General features: G+C 36.7%; 1 protein-coding gene across 1 annotated transcript in view; it reads right to left on the bottom strand.

Annotated features, from left to right (window-relative positions):
- Nucleotides 1-374: 374 nt before the first annotated feature.
- The window catches only part of LOC112163111 (ephrin type-A receptor 5), a 67,721-nt gene continuing 44,195 nt past the window's right edge, over nucleotides 375-23,900 (bottom strand). The window contains exons 6-19 of the mRNA XM_024299280.2: nucleotides 20,121-20,245; nucleotides 19,350-19,439; nucleotides 19,194-19,263; nucleotides 18,990-19,092; nucleotides 16,649-16,716; nucleotides 15,881-16,006; nucleotides 15,361-15,546; nucleotides 14,672-14,733; nucleotides 10,925-10,992; nucleotides 10,699-10,840; nucleotides 7,964-8,113; nucleotides 5,786-5,979; nucleotides 4,011-4,175; nucleotides 375-3,814 (exon numbers count right to left, since the gene is read on the bottom strand). Coding sequence (XP_024155048.1) covers nucleotides 3,709-3,814; nucleotides 4,011-4,175; nucleotides 5,786-5,979; nucleotides 7,964-8,113; nucleotides 10,699-10,840; nucleotides 10,925-10,992; nucleotides 14,672-14,733; nucleotides 15,361-15,546; nucleotides 15,881-16,006; nucleotides 16,649-16,716; nucleotides 18,990-19,092; nucleotides 19,194-19,263; nucleotides 19,350-19,439; nucleotides 20,121-20,245 — 1,655 coding nt within the window. The 3' untranslated portion in view covers nucleotides 375-3,708. The remainder of the gene's footprint in view (nucleotides 3,815-4,010; nucleotides 4,176-5,785; nucleotides 5,980-7,963; nucleotides 8,114-10,698; nucleotides 10,841-10,924; nucleotides 10,993-14,671; nucleotides 14,734-15,360; nucleotides 15,547-15,880; nucleotides 16,007-16,648; nucleotides 16,717-18,989; nucleotides 19,093-19,193; nucleotides 19,264-19,349; nucleotides 19,440-20,120; nucleotides 20,246-23,900) is intronic.

Raw genomic sequence — 23,900 nt, 5'->3', positions numbered from 1 at the left:
TAATAATTCTGCACTCCCTGTATAATGATGTTAGAAAGATCAGAAAAATGAGTGTTGGACTCGGAAAAAACATGAATGTTTAAAAAAGAGAAACAGACAGAAAAAAAAGCAATTTTAAGGGTTGTGGTCATAATTTATTCCTTTTTGGTGGGCCAGGTTAAATAGCTTGATGGGTCGCGTCTGGCCCCCGGGCCGTAGTTTGCCCACCCCTGGTCTAAAGGGTTGTAAAGTCCAGTGGCCATGCAGAAATTTATATTGTAGCCAAAGTTTGACTCAAATAGAAAATGTTGCCTCTTAGTAACTCTTGTGGTGTGATCATTTTACATTCAGTCTTTAAGTATAATCTTGAGATCAGGCAAAAAAAAAAAAAAAAAAAACAAGTTACTACCATCGACACCCAACTCATTTAAAAGTAAAATGCCCCTTCATAACCTTACATTCTTTTCCTGTGCTTTTCATATAGTGAAATGATTACCTTCATACCTCCATGATTACCTTTAAGCCCCAAAACTCCAGTATACTGACTAAGAATATACCATCATCTGCAAAGAGAGAAAGTTTCTGTTTGAAAGTGGTTTACATTTTTTTTTAAAGCACAGATTAGATGTGATTCCATACCAAAGGAAAAAAAAAAGAAGCACAAGGCTTGATTACTGACATCAATATTAACCTTTGAACCATCTATTTACCCCAAGGGCAAAAAAGCCCTTCTCTGTAGAGGCAGAGCATGTGTCCAGCTATCTCATTTATGGCAAGTCAGAATATTTGTTGGTTTTGTACAAAACGTTAGAAAGCAACACAATCACCAACAACTGAGGATGAACGTCCACCCTTTCTGCATATCGTCTTGGGGACCCTGACGTGGGGGCAAATGTGCTGGCTGCCCCCACAGAGAGGTCCAATCATGACTTGCAGAAGTGCAGATTTTTAAAAATATTTATCACTATTTTACTCAAGTGTACTACTCTGAGATGCATGATTAATACCAACTTGTCCACATGACAGTAGACAGAAAAACAATGCTCCCTGCTTAAATATATATTACATTATATACATGAATTACATGTAGGTGGAGATGCATGTAGAGTATAAACAAAAAAAAAAAACTGTCCACATATTTTCTTTTTTACATGTACAATAATTAAATGATATTCAAATTGGTCAATATTGCCTTCTTGTATCAGCAGTCCTGTTTTCATGTAAAGTTTCTTGTGGAGTGGCAGGTAAGAGTACAAGCCTGCAGTAGTGTTATCTGAGGAGGACAAAAGTTTTCTAACCAATAATGATACTTATATAAATCCTTGTGGATTATTCAATAAAATAGTGATATTGTTTCTGTTTTCATTACCAAAGAAAAGATCACCTGACATCCAAATAGTGTGTTCACACCAAACGCAATCTGTGCATCAAATTTTCCCATCAGCCGCCTCTAATTCAAGGGTCCTGAAACTTAACATTTATGGTTTTCCACAAACCCACACATTACCAACTTTTAATTAATTCATTTCTATAATCTTCAAAGAAAAAAATAATACTAAAATATTTTCAAAAATTAAACCAATAAATAGTCTATCCTCTCCGGTCACAATTCAGACTGCAGAAATGTGGAAAGAAATCCACGTTCTTTGTGGCTCTAGATCGGCCACATAGAAAAAAAAAACAATCATGCGTCTCTGATAGTGTTTGGGGGTCGGGCCAGATGTGGAGGCCGTAGTTTGGGGACCCCGCTATAGTTGGACCGAAACGAAATTGTTGCTTCACACTTGTCCAAAAATGTATGAATAAACTTGATACTCCAGGGATGGCACAACATGGAGCAGTGTCTGTGTATATCTCAATCACGTTGCATGGAAGAGACGTAGGAGATTTGATTTATTTTTATTTTTTTTTAAGTTCTGCAAAAGTGTTGGTAATCACATCTCCATGTCTGGGTTACAGGAGATCATTCAGACTCTCCCAGTAATACACATTCTCACTCCCAACTCATCATATATGGATGTATGGTTCAGACGTCCTCTGCATCACTTTTTGAAGTTTTTGGTGTCCCCAACTGCTCTTTTTTGACTTGCTGGCTGTTCCCATTAAATCACAGGTTCCTAACCCTCAGGACACAGTACCGGCACCAGGTTAGGGTACTGGTACCAGGTTATGGCATGGGTCTGGGGATTGGGGACCCCTGAGTCGCCCTCAGACCGGTACCAGTTAGTGTCCCGGAGGTTGGGATTTAATGGGAACAGAAAGCGCTTAAAAAAAATGACAAGTTGGGGACACCCAAAACGTCAAAAAAGTAATGCATAGGAGGCCGAAACCATACGTCCATATTTGATGAGTTGGGAGAGACAATGCGTTTCCCAGTGCAGTGAGGTTCACCGTCTACTGCAAGAGCTGTGTCTGAATGATGGCCGCTTTCAGCAGTACTTCCATCTCTCTGTGATCCAGTTTGATGCCTTGCTGTCCCGCATCAGTCAAGGGAGGGGAAAGAAAAAACTAAAATTAGAGGACCTTTTTGATATTGTCTTGGTGCAAATAAGACTCCATCCACTGATTGTGTGAGTAAATATGTGACATGCCCAAGACAGAGTCCCTTTGGTTGGTTCACGCAACGCATCTACAACTCCAAAACTCAGATTTTGATCTCGGGACATGGCGTGCCATCTCGCTCAAATTGCGTTGCTTCTGGACCAACGCACGACGCCCGATGCTTATATCACTCCACAGGACCTCTGGTCTTGTCTGTACATTGATATAACTTTGAAATTAGATGGCTCTGCCACACAAATTGTGTTCAGTGTGAACGCAGCTTCAGAAGGAGTAATAAACTGTAATTTATGTTTTTTAGAAAAGCTAATGATTGTTCCTGCTCCAGATTTCCTTTAAAAAAATCCATCTATATTATTGCAGGTGAAGGATGTAATAATTTTGAAATAGATGTTCCAAATTAATAAATTTATGGGAGGAGAAAATACAGCAATCAACTAAAACATGAGTGTTTGCTTTATGTTCCAAATCCTAAAAATCAACATTTCTGATCATCCTTGAGTTCTGCTCGTTTCAGATACAGTTTTGTAAAAACTTTCAGCCAAAATAAGAAAAGATTAACAAAAATCTAGATCTTGTTCTTGGTCTAATTTGTAGACCGTGATTTAAGTTTTTCACCTCATCAACTCCTGATAGAAAATTAAACTTCACAGAAAAATAAAAAAAAAATAATAAGAGTTCATCCAAGCTCACCTGAGACAGGCTGAAAAGTTCAGATTAAGTGCTTTACATGAAACTTCAACTCCAGAGTCAAGAGGCGATGAGCTAAGTGTCTGGTCTTTGTGTCATGGTTCATCACCAAATGTCAAATCATTGCACAGAATGGATTATTGCAAAAAAAAGGATGCAAACAAATAACTATTGGAAAGATTAGAATGTTCCTTAAGTACAGTTCAGCTCACCTTCCACGTTCCTCCAAGTAGCACCAGTTCAGTTTGGTTTTAGCGCTGCAATGTCAGAAATCTCCAGTGACAACACAGGCGACTGTACATACACCCAAACCACTAAAATGCGGTTAATCCAGTGCAGATCCAACGGACACTCTTTATCTGCAAAAATATGCCAAGCCGTTCTAGGTCCAACAGTTCTTTGATTACATACTAGGTCCATATATTGTAGTTTTGTGCATGTATGAATGCATGGAAGTGTGTGCATGGCTGCACAAATGCATCAGATTTTTACAGTGGAGTTGTTCATATGAACTCGGATCTCTTGAATACTTGTGATAATTTTTTTCTGATGTCCAGCCAAGTTCACCCCCACTCTCCGCAGATCTCTAGAAAACATCACATAAACAACACCATACATGAGAAAAACAGGTTTGATGAAAAAAAATGTATTATAAAAGGCTAAACTCCTAAATGTTTTATTTGTTGTATATTAGTACTTAGAATATTTGATTTTCAAACTCAGTGTGGCATAGGTAAAGCAGGGCTCAGATGGGAATATTTGATACATGTACGTGTTCTTACTCAGAGGTCATCTGTGTCACTGTTTCCATGGAAGAGTAGCCCGCCTCCATGAAGAGTTCAGTGTAACGCCCCATTTTGATGGAATCAAGCCACTCTCCTACAGTCTGGCTTTGAGTGCCACAGTCTCCATCTGCACTGGTGTGCTCCACCAGAAGATTGGACACTCTGGAAAACAGACAAGAAAGAGTTCAAAAAAAGCAATATATAAAAAGAAAAAGACATATAAACAAGCTTACATTATAAAATATGAAAAAATAGTTGAATTTAACAGTCCCAGCAGTCACCTGACAGGCTTCACTGGTAATGCTGGTTGAGCCGTATCACGCAAAGATGCAAATGCTTTTCCCCTCAAACCATTTGTCATTCAGCTCCCTCTTTGTGCTGACAAATTGAGCACCTCATGCTATCAAAGAAAAATATTCACAGAACTAACAAAATATTCCTCGCTGCAGCAGGAACAGGAGGCTGGCATGGAATGGGAACTGATCCTGCTGGCATACCTTTATTCTTAACTTTCATAGGTTAACACATGCCTGTTAGATACAGTGCTGACTTATTAGGCTTGCTCTTTTTTTGTGAATATTGAATTTAACTAACAAAGTTTGTCTTGGCCTATATAAATATATATATTTTCCGGAGGTCTTAGAATAAATAACTACTATAAACCACACTATTATGCACTGGTGCAATTCCCCTTTTTCACAGAGGAATACCAAATAAACAGAAAAATGCTCATTTTCTAACAAGCAGCACTTAGTGACAATACTCATCTACATTCAGTTATTTTGTCACATAACACTATTTATACTTGATGAAGAGCTGAACACCTTAAAAATTTAGGCTTTGTCTCCTTCAGAATACTCAAATGTAATCCAAAAGAAAATAAAAAGCTTTAAAATATTCAAATGAGTCAAAAAAATTCTTAATTTAGAAGGAAAAACATTACTAAACTTGGTAAAATTTGGTGGAAATAAAGTATGTCAACGAAAGTAACACAAGGTAAACTGTTGAATAAGGTATGTCAACATATGTATTATAGCATTAATAAGAAGTTTATGGTCAATATTTTTTAGATTGATTAGAAAAGTGTTCCTACTGTTTTGAAGTGTTAAATTTGAGCACTCTGAACTTGATGTTTTGTTCTTGTTTTTTTTTTCTCTCTAATTCTTTAAGATTGAAAGTAATACCTCTTGGTTGTGTAAAAGTAAAGGTTGGAAGTCTGTTAGAATAGAAAAACTTTATAAAACTACTTTTTTAGTTGTATTTTGATCTTTTCTGTGACGAAATATCACAAAATAAAATGAAATTACCTCAAAATGCTGCTTTTCACAGCAAATGCATTAAAAATAGATTTATTCTATTAAATAAATACATGTCATGATTAATTAATCGCAAAAAAAGTAATAGTATCCTAGTATGCTAAAGATTTTTTTTTTTATTACTTTTGCTTTATTCTACTTAGAAATTGTTTTTATTTAAGTTTAAGATTAAGATTGAGCTCCTATTTAAAAGCAGAAACATCAAAAAGTAAAACAAGAAGGTTGGACAAAAATGTAAAGATAATTTAGTGATCTGACAATTAAGATTTCTTGAAAAACTGTTAAAAATATCTTATATGGGACATTTGGATTTTTTTTTAACCCCCGCTAATACGTTTTTCCTTTAGGATAAAGATGCAGTGGAATAGATATATTGGGTAAAATATATGTTTCAAACCTTTAAAAATGGAATTTGCTTGAATATAAAACAAACAAAAAAAAACCTTTCCTTCATACCTATGAGAGGAGTTGACCAGCTTTTTTAAGGAACTGGGATTACGGATAAGTTTGTCTAGTAGACAAACAATCTCATCAAACTTTGGACGGTTGGTGCGTTCATGCTGCCAGCAGTCCATCATTAGGTGATAGAGGGCCTCAGGGCAGTCCATGGGACCTGGCAACCTGTAGCTCTCTTCTACGGCCTTTATTACCTGCAGACAGACAGCAAAGATTTATATGGATTAAAAATATGACACAACACTAAAATACCTTATAGTTCTCTTGTAGAAATACTGTATATAGGTATAAATCAGATTTTTTTTCTATAAAAATTGTAACCTTCTGAATTTACTTCTACTCTTTATTTAAGGACAGTTTACAGAGATTGATAAATAATAAAATAAAGTTCTGCTTTTCCTCCCTGCAGCGGAAAAGAAGCTGGAGTTTTTAGCCTTGTCTTGGACCTGATTTGCTGAGTTCACGGCAGTATTTACCCATTTTAAATTCACACAAAAGACCCACAGCAATCCACATGCATGCGTGCTTTCATAAACTAAAGCTTCCAAGAGAAGCAGAGTATCAAATCATCATCCTGCTGAGAGGAAGAGGAAGTAATCTCAGCGTACTGGCAGGGTGGAGAGATCAGAGACGGAGAGCGAAAAGAGCGGACAGACGGGAGCCCGGGAAGAAGAGTGGCAGTTTGTGAGAGACAAGGGAGGACAAGAGGGAGAGCTGAGGAGACGGGGAGAGTGGAGGAGACGGCTTAGAGACAGAATGTGAGAGTCTGTGCTTTCTTGTGCAGATCAGAGGAAAGCTGGCATAACGCTTTCAATTAAACATGAAATGTCTCTCCTCTCCTTTGCTCTCATCCCCGTCTCCTCTGCTCCTCTACCCATCTCAAGCCTTTGAGACGGGCAGTGTAATAACCAAGGAGGCGGGAGTCTAAAAGCTGAAGACAGTGGGTCATTTAACTCTTTTTAGACCTCAGGTGGCCTCTGTCCAAAAAGGGGTCCTCAAGGTCCCAAAACGTGGCATGAGTGTGAATGTTTTGACATAAACGAGTCTAAACGGTAGAAATCTGCTACTGAAGGGGTTAAACAGGATGAAAATCACACAAAAACATTGCAGTATATAAGCAATAAATGTAAATATCTCCATAAAATGAGCCAATATGGCTAAAAAGTGATTTTATAGTTAACTTAATTATTATTATTAATCATTTTTTGTACTAAATTTTATGCATGCAGTTTTACATATTAAATATATTAAATCATTCACTTAATCATGAAAGAATTGAAGAAAAAAAAGCATCAAATAATGACATGAAGTTGTGATTTTCCATTCATTGTCCCATTAGGATTTCCATTTTCTAATTTACATATTTACATTTTTTTAATGTGTCACATATTTACTAATTTTGAGACTTTGCTCCATGGGATTCCACAACCACAGGTAGAAATTCTCATAGCTTTTGTGTTGTTCTTCCCCATCTCTTTTCTAAAACAGTTTGATATGTTCTGTGGAAGTAGTTTTTCATCTTCCTTTTTCTTTTTTTAAAACTTTTTTATTCAGAAATTGCAAGTACTGTCTCTTTCAATGCAAAGTTTTCATAGGTCCATGTAAAAAAATAAAATAAAAAAACACTTTAAAATGCTCAAGTTTTAAAGAAGAGGACTGAAATGAATAACGGGGAATAAAAATCGGAGAACAATTGCACCAGACCACCTTAAGGGTAACCAAACAGGTAAGTTAGAGGCTGACTCCACAGCACTTTTAAAGCCCAATTTATAGCGATCAACAGTCAAAAAAAGTGGATTTAGAGTTTGGTTACCCTTTAAGAAAGAGTAGCAGGAAGTTGGCTCTTCTGAACCAAAGAAACAAATAAGTCATAATCGGTGCTAAAAGTTTTTGAACAGTGTGAAGAGCATTTTTCTTTTCTTGAGACATTCTTACATTTTTTAAATCAATTTAAACCTGATGTTCCACATATTTACAAGGTAGAATTTATTAGAAAAAGAGTCCAGGTGCAGGAATGACCATTTCTGACGATTAAACATGTTTAATGTAAATAATTGCTGTTTCTGCATTAAAAAATGTAAATAAATTAAAAGTTACTGCTATAATTTATGTAACATTTTCCTTGCTTTTAAAAAAATGCAGCTGTATTTTGTGGGTTTCATTATTTCAAGAACTTACATCTTGATTGGACATCTCCCAGTATGGTCTTTCTCCATACGACATGACCTCCCACATGACGATCCCGTAGCTCCAGACGTCGCTGGCTGACGTGAACTTCCTGTAGGCGATCGCCTCTGGAGCCGTCCAGCGAATGGGAATTTTTCCACCCTGGAATATAATTCAGTGACAGTCAATTGAGTTTCTTCCATTTTAAATCAACACAACAAAATATATTTATTACATTAAACAAAAAAAAAATATTTTATTACACCCATATGCAAGAAAGTGGAGATAATGAATTGCTTTATCATCTTTTACTTAAGAGTAATGTTTATTTTTTATTTATTTCCTCACATCTTCAGTTACGTTGAAGCACCTATGAGACATTTTTTAAGACAAATCTAGTATTGATCAAAACCCAACAATCTAAAAATGGTTAACCCTTTGAGACACCTGCTATTGTTAGAAAACATCAAACCATTTCTGCTTGAATTTAGCATCTACTTGAATTTAGCATCTACATAAAAGCAAATGTCAACGCCTGGAAATAAATTCAGGCGTTGACAGCTTTTAACTTTTCCATTTCTAAATTGGAAAGTTTTTATGAAGACTTCATCCAAACTTTAAAACCCAGAGCACTGAGCCTCTAATGAAAAATATCGATGTTGGCATGAATTGGAGAAGGTACTGTTTGGAGAAACAAATAAGCGAATGGCATTCTAGAGCAGGGGTGTCAAACACAATAAAAAGGGGGCAAAAAAATCCAAAACACACAGTAGGTTGCAGGCCGAACAAGACAAACATTTATTGAATACATAAAAAAACAAAATTGTTAAAACTTTTAAACTTTTAAAATGTAAATTTTTAACATTAATAGGCATACAAACAGAAAGGAATATTATTCAATAATAAATCAACCTAAACTTTAAATAACTTTCATTATTTTATCTGGTACTAGAAGTGTTTTTTGTAAAAATTCAAGATGGCTGCCTCAAAGGTTGACGAAACTTTATTGTAGAGATAAGCTGGCGGCATGTGTGGGAAATTGGTCAAACAAAAGGTTAATTTTCCCATACGAGGGAATCAACAACTCATCCCATTGTAATTTCAGAACTTCTTATGGCTATCCCAACACATGTATTTGGGTTTTCGTTTGTGTATTTTCCCTTTTTTTTTTTTTTTTGGGCTGCATAAGGGATTTTTGGCCCATACATTTTTTTTTACAGTTTTGCTTGCTGTGATGTCATTGTCTTAGGGGGAGGGTACTAGGTGTGTGCACATTTCGGTGAGATTTTGGTCAAATTTTCACTCAAAGGTGCAGAAATTGTTCCAACTGTAAAAACAATATCGTCTTTACAGACAGTGGCCTTAATAATCAAAAGTATTGACAAACTAGGACAAAGATTCACTCTAGAAATGTAGGATCAATAAAATATTCTGATTGGTTACGTGAGCTAAACTTTAAAAATACGAAGATGCTTCTTTTGTGTTGATGGTGAAACGTCTGTGATGAAAAGTTTCACTTTCTTTGACAAATCTGCAGCCGACCTGAGAGCTCCACTGACTATCATTATCCAAATCACTGTGCTTTCTTTGCCCAGGTTTAAACAAGCTCTCAGCCAGGCTGTCGTGTTTGACAGGAACATGTGCTCTCAGTCGATGTGAAATTATCTCCACGCAGTGCTGATGAAGACAGCAGCAGGATTTCTCGGGGTCTGATTATGGGGAGGAAGTGAATATTGTTATTCGCACTTGTCAGGGAAGGAAAGCTTGATAGTGACAGAAAGCAAGAGGAGATGTGAGCATGGCAGAAAAAAAGAAATAAATAAAAAGAGCACCAAGACTCTGTGCTAATTGAGTGTTGTGGAGAGTGAGCCGAGTAATAATCAGCCTTCTTCCTGGAGAAAGCTGCTCGACTGTGGCTGACAGAGCCCTGCTCAGCCGAGGATGTGCAGCTCAGCTTAAAGCCTGCTGTTAGATACGTTTCACTGCATGAGCACAGACTTGTACGTCTCGTTTTGCTGTTTTTCCCACCTAAGTTTCATAATGATCGTTTTTAACACTCTCCGATCATATTTTAAAGCGAAAAATTGATTGGTTGATATTTATCGCAATATTTAATTTGTATCGATTTAAAAGGCTCACAAGACAATAATAAGTTAATTTTTTATGAAGAAACGTAGTTCAGCATCTGACTCTTGTTTCCACTTAAACCCCCAACTGCTAGTTATGTATCAAATATTGAGACGCATATCGCAATACAATATGTATTCCAATACTAATAAAAGAGTCATGGTAGGGGTGTAGGGGAAAATCGATCCGGCGATATATCGCAATATTTTTTTGATTAGATAATATTTTATGAGTTATTCATGAGTGTCCTTTAGTGTCTTACTATTGTTTTCCACCTAAACCCACCGACCACTAGTTGGCAGCATATCATAGTGAGACTCTTTTAGCACCTCTACATCATGACCAAAACAACAACAAGATCTTGCGAGAACCAGCTTGTGTTAAATGTTCAGTCAAAATCGCAGATTTTGTTGATATGATACTTTTTCTGCTTCATTTTTACTTGGGATTACTACCGAAAAGTGAAAAGTTGTACTATTACAATCTTGGGACATATCGCAATATGTATCGTATTGTAAGATACGTACCGTATTGCCATACTCCTACTGCCATAGTTCCTAGTAGTCTTAATAGAAGTACATTTTTTTAAATTGAAAGTTAAATAAAGAAAACAGTCTCACCCGAGTGGTGTATGCCGCCTCTGCGTCATCTTCCAGGACTCGGGACAGCCCAAAGTCAGACACTTTACACACAAGGTTGCTGTTCACAAGGATGTTGCGTGCTGCAAGATCTCGGTGAACGTAGCCCATATCAGACAGATATCTGCATTTATCAAAGCAAAAAAAGAGCATAATGAGGATTTAACATAGACATTACAAATAGTAAAATTAGTCATGACTATTGTACCTCATGCCCGATGCAATGCCGCGGAGCATACCAACCAGCTGGATTACCGTAAACTGGCCATCGTTTTTCTGTAAAGGACATAAAGCACCAAACATATATATTTTAATTTATCTTTGCATAATTTACTATGTATACACTGATATTAATAATAACTATATTAAAAAGGGATTATAAATTATGATTGCAAAAACATTATTCATATACCCCACTTTAAAAACATCTACTTGTACTAAACCTCTTAAATGTCCAATGATTCATTTTTCTTACTCAAGTATCATTTGTAAGCGTGTCTTTGTATAGCTCATAGTAAATTGTTTAACAGGAACTTTTTTGCTTTGTATAAGAAGCAAAACATTGGATAAAAAAACAGAAAAATAAAATAACTGGCAATAAATGTTTAAACATTTCCAAAATGGACAAAACACACAAATAAAAAAAACTATTAATGTTTGAAGCATTAAATTAAGTTTAGCGTTGTTTTAATTTCAGGTACAGCAGAGACGAAGCTGCCAAACTGAGCTTAGAAAAGCTCATTTATGTTAAATAATAAACTGTTTACTTGATGCATGTGCAAAAACAAGATCTAATTTGAGAAATGGGAAGCCTCCACCCACTGCAGCTGTATCTGTAGCTACAGTGCGACCACCGGGGTGCTCAGTCAGATACGAAGTTGATGCCCTCAGCTGTCAAAAGACTAATGGAAGCGGTGCTTGTTTGAAAGGAGCTTTAGTCTTCTCCCTATGACAGCTCTCATTGTTAGCTTAAGCTTCAGCTCCTTCCCATCCAATGTAAACTCTCCAACCTTCCACTTATGCACTATTCAGATTTTCACAGCAGGCATAGAGCTGTAGCAGAAAACTCTGATTTCCTCAATGGTTTTTTTTTTCAGCCTCACTTTTGAAACGACTTTCGCCATCCATTTATTCACAGAACATCCCACTTACAAGGGAAATGAGATGTTAAGTCAAAGGGATGAGTTATGGCGGTCAGAGTTCATTGTCCAAAGCTGTGACAGCTAATCCGGGACCCAGTGCCGCCCTTGATTTCCTCATGGCTGTGTCATTTATACCACCCTAAGCACAGCAGCCATCCATGTAATTACCTCACAGAGTTTTCTGCGCTTCCCTGCGTGCTGGTTCCCCATTCTCCTCTGTCTCCCCTTTGCCATTTCGTTTTATAGCCATAAGCACAGCGTACAGTCATGTCAGCAGTTTCCACTGACCACGGCCCCGTTAGTCTTTAATGTCTCACAGCATGTTCTCCTTTGGATGGCCTCAGTGGGATCATGTTCGGTTAAGACTTGATCTGGTTTACTTTTCAGCTTCAGGGGAAAAGACCTCCTTTAATTTGTTATTGTTAGTGTTATCATCAGTTTTTAAACTTATCTAACTTAACTTATTTACGTTTCTCTAAATAACTCCTGTTAAATTTGTACTGAGTATTTACAGGGGGCGGTATGAGCTTCATCCATTGTGGGTCATTAGGAAATACTCTTCTTTTGATGGTCCCAAGCCCAAATAAAACCTAGGGTTGTGTCAGGAAGAGTATTAGGAATAAAAATATTTGCCAGGCCAAATATGTGAATCAGCTTTTACTGATTGAGCGACCTCTGAAGGTAAACAGCAACATAGTTTTTCCTAAATGAGAATTATTATGCTGTACCTGTTTTACTGGTAATCGTTTTTGTACAACGACTTGAGAGATGCACAATAGCCTATTAACTTGGTATTGCCAAATAATTGGAAGGTACTTATCTTCAAAGGTCATTGTAAGTCTTGGCGACTTTGTTCAGTTTTGACAATATAGGGTTCCTTTGCTATCGGGGTTCATCTTCTGTGGTCTTGCTGTGTTGCCGATTTATTTCACTATAATTTTGCGTGTTTTTTTTTCTTTTTTCTTTTTACAGCCCGCTGTATTCTGTGTCCTGATTGTCAGGACAGAATGTGCTCAGTTTGCCAAATCTACATAAACCTTCAACACAATCAGATGTTTGTTCTCATTCTATTTTCCTTTGAAGGTTTCTTTCATTGAGAGAAAAGCGTAAAAGGTTTGTTTGAGAAAAGTGTATAAAGTGCGTAGTGAGGGGTTTAACAGCCTTGAAACACCGATATTCTACTTCACTGATTTCACCTATAGGGGTTTTTTATGGAACGTAACCCCCACGATAAATGAGGGAACGCTGTATAACAAATGGTGATGAACGCTTCAGCACAGCTACATACATTTTACTGGTGAAAGATTTTAAAATTTCAAAGACAGACAACAAACCTTGTGTTAATAATGTCTATAAAGCAGTAGTGATGCATGGTGGCATACAAACATTAATTTATAAAAAATCCCCCATAAACTGCAAGATTGGAACATACTTAGTGGTGTTTTTTTTCATCGGAAGAAAAGAAAGTTTCAAATATCAGTAAATATCAGTGGTCCGTATAGATGCTACAATCCTTGGTTTAAAACCAAGCAGTATGTTATTGAACCAAATCATGGGGAAAATTGAATTAATGCATCTCTACTGCATCCCTATGGAAATGTTTACAAACGCATCTCGTGCTACATTTCTTATATTCATTAAAGGGTGTGTACCATGCTTTTCTTAAGGCTTCCAGAGAAAAATATTTAAATATATATATCAATATATATATATATATTACTCATTGTTACTTGTCACAAATACACTTTAAATGTATTTTTTTTCCTATTATTTTATCAAAAACGGATATCAAACCAGAACAAAATTGTCAACCCAAAATCGAGGTTTAACCCAAATTGAGTTGTTTTCTCCTTAGTAATCAACACATCTTTTTATTTCACCCATAAGTATAATCTTTGCTTCTAGGATAAACAGATGAATCTTCCTTTTTTTATTCAGTTAATTCAAAACGTCAACATCTGGAAATCTCAGTATAACCACAACTTTTTTTTATTTGAATACATCTGTAACAAATGTCTTCAAGCTGTTACATCATCAATTACTTCTACTTGAGTAAATATTGTATGAATATTTTTTACTTCGAATTGAGAAATATTACTTTCAAGTACTGCTATTTATCCTTGACTTGTGGATACTCAACTTTTATCAGTCAAACACTGCAAGACTAATTTTTTAAACTTGGATGTCACACTGAGGAAACAAATATGTCCATTTATAAATTTCCCAGCATGCCCTTAATTACAGCTTAACTCTCCCTGTAAATCCAGTTCTTCATAGCTCAGACGTGAGCCAGGCGTTCTGGCTCCAGGTGCACCTTTTTTTTTTTTTTTTTCAAGCCTTTTGGAAAGCAATCCATGTCGCATTTGGTGAGATGGAAGGCTTCCAACTCTGTAGTCTGTTAAAATCAGTTCAGTGCGCACACCTGCAGCTAAATCTTTCATCTTTTAATGCTGCAAAGCTAAAAAAGAAAAAAAAATCACTGGTCTCGCAGTGGTTAAAGAAAATTGTGACTGATGTTTGTTATTTTTTGCAAAATTGTTAAATGTTTTATGACAGTGGATTGGATAAACAATACATTTATTTTCAATAAAAAGGATAATTAACAACATACGCTTCAGCATTTAAAATACTCTTGCAAAACAAGAAATTATAGTCATTTTTTTCATCTGAAAATATTTATAACTATTTCTGTTTTATTCTAAACATCATGCTCACATCTTCATTCTTAGCGAGTTTTAGCCTGTAGCTAGAATACTGATAGACATGATGGGGTAGGTCACCTTTCATTTACATGTTTTTAACTCCCATCCTACCTTAAGAAAAGTGTCCAGCGATCCATTCTCCATGTATTCTGTGATGATCATCACAGGTTTGCCTGAGGAGCAAAATAAGCACAATCTTTATTAAAAAAAACAATTTTAACATTTTATTTTGAAATAAATGATTAAGAAAAATGTTTTTATGAAATGTGAGAGAAAAGGACCTATCTGAGATTTATTATTATTTTGTTAAATACCAGAAAGTACAAATAAATACTTTCACACTTGAATTATTATATCAATTTTTTGCTGATTTTTTCTCCCCCTTATGTTCTACCCAGCTTAACTAAACACAAAAAGACCTAAAACAAATCTTTACGTCATTCCAAAATGATAATTTTCAGCAGTTGTAAAAGAGATAAACCAAGTCCAAAACTCTTTAAAGTGCCTTTTTTATAAATAAATGTAAGTTAATCTTCACTAAAACATTCAGCCGTAACAAAAATACACATTACTTAAGGCGGACTGACTCATTGACAAACTGCAATCTCTACAAAATTTAACATCCTTAAATGTAATAAAATTATTATTTATTTTATTTTGAAAGCTAAAAAAGTTGTAGCTTATATATTCTGTATATCAAATATACATATAAGTGTTTATACATTGAAAGCCTGCCTCTCTGGGAGGATGGAGTAAGTGGCATTGACTTGAACATGACCAGAACCACGAGGATGACCTACTTTTTGTGACCACACCCTCCAGACGGATGATGTTCGGATGGTTGAACTGCCCCATGATTGATGCCTCCCACAGGAAGTCCCGCCTCTGCTGCTCGGTGTAGCCAGCTTTCAGGGTCTTGATGGCAACCTGGATCTCTCTTTTTCCAGGCAGCCTCAGCGGTCCGCAGCACACCTCACCAAACTCACCTGAAGCCAAAAATAAACCAAATGCAGAATTTTTCAACAACTCTTGTAAAAATGAAAGAAAGTAAAAAATAACCCTTAGCTTGACTTTTGCTTTACCAAAACTTTCTGGCATTTTCTTTGAAAATTTAGTCTTTAAAATGCATGAAAATTGAGCATAATTCTATTTAAACCAGTTTTGTCTACAAGCTTTAGTTCAAAAATGAAATGTATCTGAATACGGACCAATAACAAGGTTCAGGACTCAATCCGGACCAAATTCAGGAAACTCGGTCCAGACTAACGGACTTTTTCAGTGAAAACACCCTTAAACACACAAGGATCAAGTTTTACCCACCAGCACCGATAATCCTTTCAATGGAGATAGATGAGACATCGATCTCTTGTGCAAACTCATGAACTGCTTGGTTGGGATCTTCATAGGTCAAAGGGTCAATGTAAGTGCGCACTCCAGGAAACTTTACTGCAGAGAAAATACACACATTTAAAAATCCTTTAGTATCATTGATCTGGCCTAGTACTCACAGTACAACATAAAAAACACATTCTGTTCTCAAAAATAAAAAATGTTGAAGGTGAAAGCTTTATGATTCCAGTTAGAAATCTATGGATTGACCAGACATGTGCAAGTCTACTTTATATTAGTGTACTTCAGGTTAATTGATTATTAACTACTTTTAAAAAATATAATTTTGTACAACAACAACAGGTGTGTTGAATAAGATTAAAAATACAAGGCAAAACACAAAAAACAACAGTAAAAAAATACATAAAATCTAAATAGCAAAGTTTTATAAAATAAAAAAAATATATATCTCTCTTTAACTCATACAATCCTAAACTGAGCAATGAATATGATTCATCACTTGTGAATGTGTTGAAGATAAAAAAATAAATTTAAAAAAAACTTAAAAAAATGCACTACTGTGTGAGAGAAGAGTAGTTTGCTTACTCAACAGTGGTAAGGCAGATTTACATGTTCATCTTTATAGAAGTTTCATAAACTGAACAAATGTCAATCATTGGACAAAGTTTAGGTAAGATTAATATCTTGCAGATAAAAAAAGCACAAAAAAGCAAAATGACATCAGGTTTACAAACTTACTGTGACCGTTGTGAAAGTGCATCTTCTCCTCCTCAGGATCCTGCTTTGCTTTGCTGTAACCACATCGTCTGGGAATTAAAAAAAAAAAAAGCACAAACCCCCAAATGTCAGCAACATGGCACTGAAAATGTTATTCATACTTCTATATACAAGAATCCTTGCTTTATTAACTAGGTTACATTAACATCATGTTTAAAAATAAATGTTGGGGAGAATATAATCTTCATAGCAACATTCTCATTCCCATTGTCACTCATTGACGTTTGGTTAAGGACCTCTCCGTGTTAAACTTTGATGTTCTGTTTGTCCCCAACTTGTTGGTTTTTGACGTTCTCGCTTTTCCAATTAAACCAGGGTTCCCCAACCTCTGGCTGAAAGCTGGTACTGAATGTCGACCGCAACGGTATCCTAACCTGGTACAGGAAGCATAACGGTACAAAACGTGTTACCGCTGTACCAAACGTGGACCAGTCCTGGACATGGTATTGGACTCAGACCAGTACTGAACACGGTATCAAACCCAGACCAGTACTAGATATGGCAACAATCACAAACCAGTACTGGACGCTATACTGGACACGGACCAGTACTGGATGCGGTAACGAACTCGGACCAGTCCTGGATACGGTACCAAGCGCAGACCAGTACTGGATGCGGTTATGAACTCGGACCAGTACTGGACATGGTAGCGGACGCAGACCAGTACTAGATGTGATAACAAATGCAGACCAGTACTGGACGTTGTACCAGACACGGACCAATACTTGATGCGGTGACAAACTTGGACCAGTACTGGACGCGGTCCCGAATGCTGACCAGTACTGGACGCTGTACCAGACAAGGACCAGTACTGCATGCAGTGACAAACTTGGACCAGTACTGGACGCTGTACCAGACATGAACAAGTACTGGATGCTGTAACGAACTCGGACCAGTACTGGACACGGTACCAGACATGAACCAGTACTGGATGCGGTAACGAACTCGGACCAGTCCTGGACACGGTACCAAGCGCAGACCAGTCCTGGATGCGGTTATAAACTCGGACCAGTACTGGACATGGTAGCGGATGCAGACCAGTACTAGTTGTGTTAACAAATGCAGACCAGTACTGGACATTGTACTAGACACGGACCAGTACTGGATGGGGTGACAAACTTGGACCAGTACTGGACGCTGTACTGAATGTAGACCAGTACTGGACGCTGTACCAGAAACAGACCAGTACTGGACGCTGTACCAGACACGGACCAGTACTGGATGCGGTACCGACTGCAGACCAGTTCTGGACATGGTACCAGACGTGGAACAGTACTGTTAATGTTAAGGTTGGGTTACCGGAGAATGTCAAAGCGGGGAAAACTTCCAGAATTTTGCTCCAGGTGTTTTCTTTCACAGCTCCATTAAGATTAACGAAAGATTTGGTGTCATGGAATTCTGGCCAGTCACAAACCACAGTTCTTAATTTCTCCTTCATGATCAATTTCCAAACAGTTGGCATTTCTGCATTTTGAATAGGACGTCATCCCTACCGAATCCAAGTATCTGATTGGTCAAAATTCCACTCGCTTTAACTTTCAATGTGTATTCAATGTGTTTTGGACATAGAGCCCGGAAATGATCTTAGAAACTTGCATGCCTATTTCTGAATGTGAGAGTTTTGAAGCCCAAAATGCGTATTTACACACGTTTGCAAAGACTTTTTATTGAAAGGCTTCGCTTGAACGCGGATTGAGGAGGTCGGTGTGAACTTTACAAATAATACATTGTTACTGGACAATAGAGGCAGGACAAGCTGGTTTTCCTTTTGTGCATCCCCAACTAGGAAAAGTATGGACAGCCATAATACTACATATTATTTTTACTGGTATAATTTAGGCAAAAAAACAACATTTTGAGTTATTTTGCCAGATAAGTCAAAAAACGTTTTAACTTGTGTGTCATGATCATACAGAAAAGATTGGATCAAAGCTGTTACTGTCCATTGTTATTGTCTTTATATGCCATAATATTCTAAATAAGGTCGTCATTCCACACAACTTGTGATGTCAAAAGAAATAGAAATCTTATAATTAAAAAAAATCAAATTCTTTAGGAAATTCCATTTAATGCTTAATGGGTATTGTTTTTAAAATAGTGTAAACTCAGTTTAGTAACTTCTGTTATTTTTCAATCTAAAATTTAAATTTTGCATAATAATTAGCTTTTTTTTGTATCATAGTCTTCAAACATCATTATATGCGTGTGCACAGTCTACCTGAATGACTGTCCTCTTTTAAAAGCGTTAATACTCAAAGACATTAGCATTATTCAAATTGCTTTGTGCGCGTTTTTGCCTTACCGACCGCTGAGCAGGAAGCCAGCCACCACCGCCAGGAGAACCAGAGCCAGCGTGATGGCGACTGCTATTATTGAGGCCTGAGCACGCTCACTGGTGGCAGTTACTGCCAGAGAAAGGACAGGAAATTAGACATGTAGAAAGCACACAGAAAAACCCCCACACCTCGCTTCTATTGTTGGTCGTGCTCTCCTCTGCTTTACTCACGGTAAGGACTTGTCTGGAATTCAAACCGCCGGCTAAAAGCACCATATCCTGCTGACGTCCTGGCTCTTACCTGTGGAATATAAACACCGATGTGTCTGAGCGATATTTCACATTTTATGAATACATCGTTATATTTGAAATTGAGTATTTGTTTACCTGGAAAATGTAAACCGATGAGGGTTTCAGGCCTTCTACGACCATCTCTGTGTCCTTGGATTTAATAATGGTGTAACTGGAGTCCTGCTCCTGTAACAAGAGAAACATAGACGCTTACTCCAAATCACTCTCATGTTCTACATGCTTCATTTTTGTGTATACTGAATTGCACCAGATTTGCCTGTCAAACTGTCTACACATTGATCTATTGCTCAGATATCCGTCTGCTCTGCGGTTGAGCTGCCTGCGGTAAATGCAGGCATAAATTCCTGTGTGTGTGTGTGTGTGTGTGTGTCAGGATCAGTTTCTTCACTTCAACCACATCGGGATTAAACACAGCCAAATGTCTCTTCCATTAAGCCTGAGGCCATTAGCAGACCACAAACTGCGCCCTGTTCTCCTGTGGACCTGTACTCTGACCTTCCAAGGAAAGATGACAACTGAGGAAGAAGAGGAAGGGCACAGAAACTAAACTGAAGCATCAAATTGCACATTTTAGGTCCAAAACGGTGGCTTTAGTGGAGGACACTTTAAAGCATACTACACAAAGTACCACTTTATCTACATGTCTTCTTCTCTAATATACTTATTCTTATGGATTTAAGTATGCTTATATTAGGTCTGGTATCTATTCCAATAATGTGCCTTTTATGATTCTTCTTTTTTATGCATTTATTTTGGCTTCTGCAACTTATACTCCTGACTTTCTTAGTCCAAAAAACATGAAATATCCAAAAAATGCACACAAGCTTCCATCTGTTTGTTTTTCACCTTTTCAAAGTACTTGATCTCATACTCAAGGATGATGCCGTTGGGGCGATCCGGCTCTGCCCAGGAAAGGGCGATGCTGCTCTTTCCCGTATGTCCTTTCCTCACCACACTTACTGGAGAAGGCGCTGCAACAATAAAGATCCAGTATAATGTCAGGTGCAAACATCTCACTGTCAAAAGTAATTTCATGAAGAGAAAGCAACCCAGTGGATTTCACACAAGCAGTAATTGAGACCATCGAGATGAAAAACAACGGTGTAGTATCCAAACAAACTGCAGTTAAACTCCAGAGAAATCATGTTAGTATTATAAAATCTGCTGGGTTTTAAAATTACATGTCATTAAATATGACACATAATTCAATAACACCTCAACACGCTTTGATGTTTACAAGCTCGGCGCTGATTATGCTGGTTATGAAAAATTAAACCGCAAATGAAACCTCAAAGTGAAATGATCACAAAGCCAAAAAAACTCAAAAAGAAAGGCTTTGCAGGAAATGCTGAAAGGAAAAATCGATTTATTTATTCCTTCAGTTAGGGATATAATATGTTTCAATAAAAATCTTTTTTTACTTTAGATTTTTGTGGAATTCAAAATCCCACGAGGTCTTTAATTCATTCTGAAATTCTGTCTCTACAACATGACTGCAATCTGGCAACAAGGTGTGCCGACGTCTAATTAAATAATCCTTTATTCTTCACTAATGAGCAGATGCATCTGGGGAAGCCCTTGAGATCAGCTCAATGGCTCTTCATGTCGGAATTTCAGCACTTGGTGTCATCAAGCTGTTTTCAAAAAAGCGCAGAGCTAAAAAAAATGCAAAACATGTTTTTGCTCATTTTTAAAATAATCCTTTCAGTTTGGAACCTGGAAAAGAGAAGAGTTGCATCAATCAAACAGCCGTCCTATTGTAACCTGAACTGTTGAGCTGACTCTCAGAGGGACAGTTGGGGAGTCTCTGACACATAAAGAGCTTTTAACCAGGCAAAATGCTCCCTCAGGCAACATCCCGATAGTGTACGAGCGTGAATGTGTGTGCGTGCGTCTCCTGCAACGCTGTTTAGGTTTCAATAGCCTCAGCAGAACTCCACAGGGGATAAATCATTGCTACAAACGCAGTAACTGTATCCTGAGAGGATGGCTGCACAGAAGTGTTATCTGCAACATCTTAAAAGCCTGAAACCAGAGACCAAATCACACACTTTCAATGCTTAAACGGCATCACAGCTGGGATTGAGTGATGAGAAATGGCTTTTTTTCCCAAAAGCTTTATGGGTAACAATACACCATAATCTATGTTTAAATCCCAGAATGAATGCAGGTTTTCAGGATAAATCCAAAGGTTTCTGTTGTAAAAGAGCATCATCAGGGCTGCAATATGAGATGAAACAAAACAGATTCTGCTATACAGGTCACTACGCATTCGTCACTGTTTTGACCTCTTCTGCAGCATCTCAGATACAGTGCAGACATCTGAGGCAATAACTATAAAACTTTATTGCATCCACTGACTATATTGTAAAGAAAGGCAATTAAGACTCACTTACAGAACAGGAAATTGAGGTAATTTACAATAAAAGTTTGTATAATTACAGTACAGACTCTTGAAACTAATTTTAATACATTTCTGGTTTAGGAACATGAAGTTACTTCCAGTCTTTAGTGGTTAAAAATAATACATTTTAGTGTTTGCTTTTGTGGAATAAAACTGCAAAAAGGTCATCTAAAGAAGATAAAAAGGACATTGTTTTAAGGAAAATGTGTCTTGTAAGAAAAATAATCTTATCGGGAAAGGTTTTACAATAGAAATAATTTAAGAAAACAAGTCTTAGTGACTAGAAATGTTTTTGTTAAAATAGGAATTATTGGTAAAACTATTTTACCATGTTGTTTATTTAAATTTTTTTTTAAACTTTAGGTAGTTTTGAATTATTTATAGGGAGCTGTTTTCACAGTGTTAGGGTTAAATATGAATAGTAAGCATAAAATTAAACATAATTGTTCATCATTATTAACTTATTGCAATGTTATTGTTGAATTATTGTTGTGTTTTTAGACTTATTTATCTTATGTACTGTGAGGCGACCTCGGGGATCAAGAAAGGTGCCATATAAATACAATTTATTATTATTATTAGATTTTTATTAATTTTTTGATTATATATATATATCTTCCTGATTTGATCCTTAAAATATATATATATATATATATATATATATATATATATATACCCGTATATTTTAGGTAAAAGTAAAGAGGGCATCATTTACTAGTCAAGGTGTGGAACTGACCTTTGTTGGGGATGTTTGTTATTTTCTTTTGAAGTAGCTCTGTGATATTAAGTCATATATTCAACTAAATAACAAAAAATTGTAGGAAATAATAACATGATCCTCAAAAAAAAAGCCACAACTGTTTTGCTTGAATCTCTTTAAATAAATTCCACCTTTCTTATTTTGAACAAACTGTAAAAAAGCAAAATAGTTGCCTATTATCTTTATAAGGGACATTTGTAAATTACATACATTATTATTATGTAATTGTATATCCACATCACATTAAACTAGTGAATAAAAAATAATTGTTAAATATTGTAATATCCAAAGGTGCAGAGAGACAGACTGACAGTCCTCTTGAAAAGCAGTCTGTTGTTCTGAATTAAAAAATAAAACTCTTTATGTTAAGCAATACTCCAAAGTTATTTAATAAATGTTTACAAAACATGATCAGAAGTGATTTGGATGGGTATGGATCACCAATTGGTGTATATCGGTGTATTGTTTTACTTTTTCTGGAAGGTAGTGAATCACTAATGAAAAAATAAACAAGATTTCAAATAATCTGTGGTCATATCTGTTATGGTTGCCTCTAAAACTTAACTTTAATTTAATTTTATGTATTTATTTGGGACAGTGCACATGTAATGAATCCTGCAGCTATTTTTTAAAACTGTTTTACTCTAAAATATGTTAGAAATTAATATAAAAGACACAACAGCACAAATCATACTAGGAGGAGTGGCTTATTAACTTTCAGCCGAATGTTAAGGACAACCCCCAACTCCTTGTTCTCATACAGTCTCGTCGTTCACCCTCATCTCAGGCGCCTTTCTCCGCCCCCTCCTGCAGCAGCTTAGTCTCGCCGACGATGCAGGCGAGGCGCTGGGGGATCTCAAACACACCTAATGCATTTCCAATGGGGGACATAGCTTGCAAAGTCCATTATTTTTACAGTCAATGGTCTCAACACGCGCTTCGCGGAAGCTCCTCCTCCACTACTCCACACACGCCTCGAAACCTCGAAACAGAACGTCACATCAGTCTTTCCAACCACTGATAACCACAAAATGCGGTAGGATATTGCTGTATTTTTAACAGTTGTGGCTATGTTATCTTTAGACGAGGATGCAGTCTGGATCTGAGCCTTGTCTTTGATACAGGTGGCTTACTTGGAGTAATTGTAACTCAAAGATGTCGGTCACCATACCATCAGCATCCTTTAAACAGTCGTGGCCACCGCTAGCTAGCTAGCGCCCGAGCTAACTCCAGCAATGTCGGAGTTTGCTGCAGACGAATATTCACGTTTTTTTTCTCCATGGCGATCACAAAAGATCAGAAAAAATATTCAAAAGTAAACTTTACAAAGTCAGGTTGGTTTTCACAACTTGTTGAATAAAAGTAGGTGCGGATCAAGACAAACTGAACATCACTAGGTTTCCGGAATTGCGTCACGTGTCCCAGCATGCACTGCGGCTCAAAATGTATTTTTGTAAAAGGA

The sequence above is a fragment of the Oryzias melastigma genome, linkage group LG12 (genome assembly GCF_002922805.2).
Source record: "Oryzias melastigma strain HK-1 linkage group LG12, ASM292280v2, whole genome shotgun sequence".
Classification (NCBI taxonomy): Eukaryota; Metazoa; Chordata; class Actinopteri; order Beloniformes; family Adrianichthyidae; genus Oryzias; species Oryzias melastigma.
This window is presented reverse-complemented; position numbering and strand designations above follow the sequence as displayed.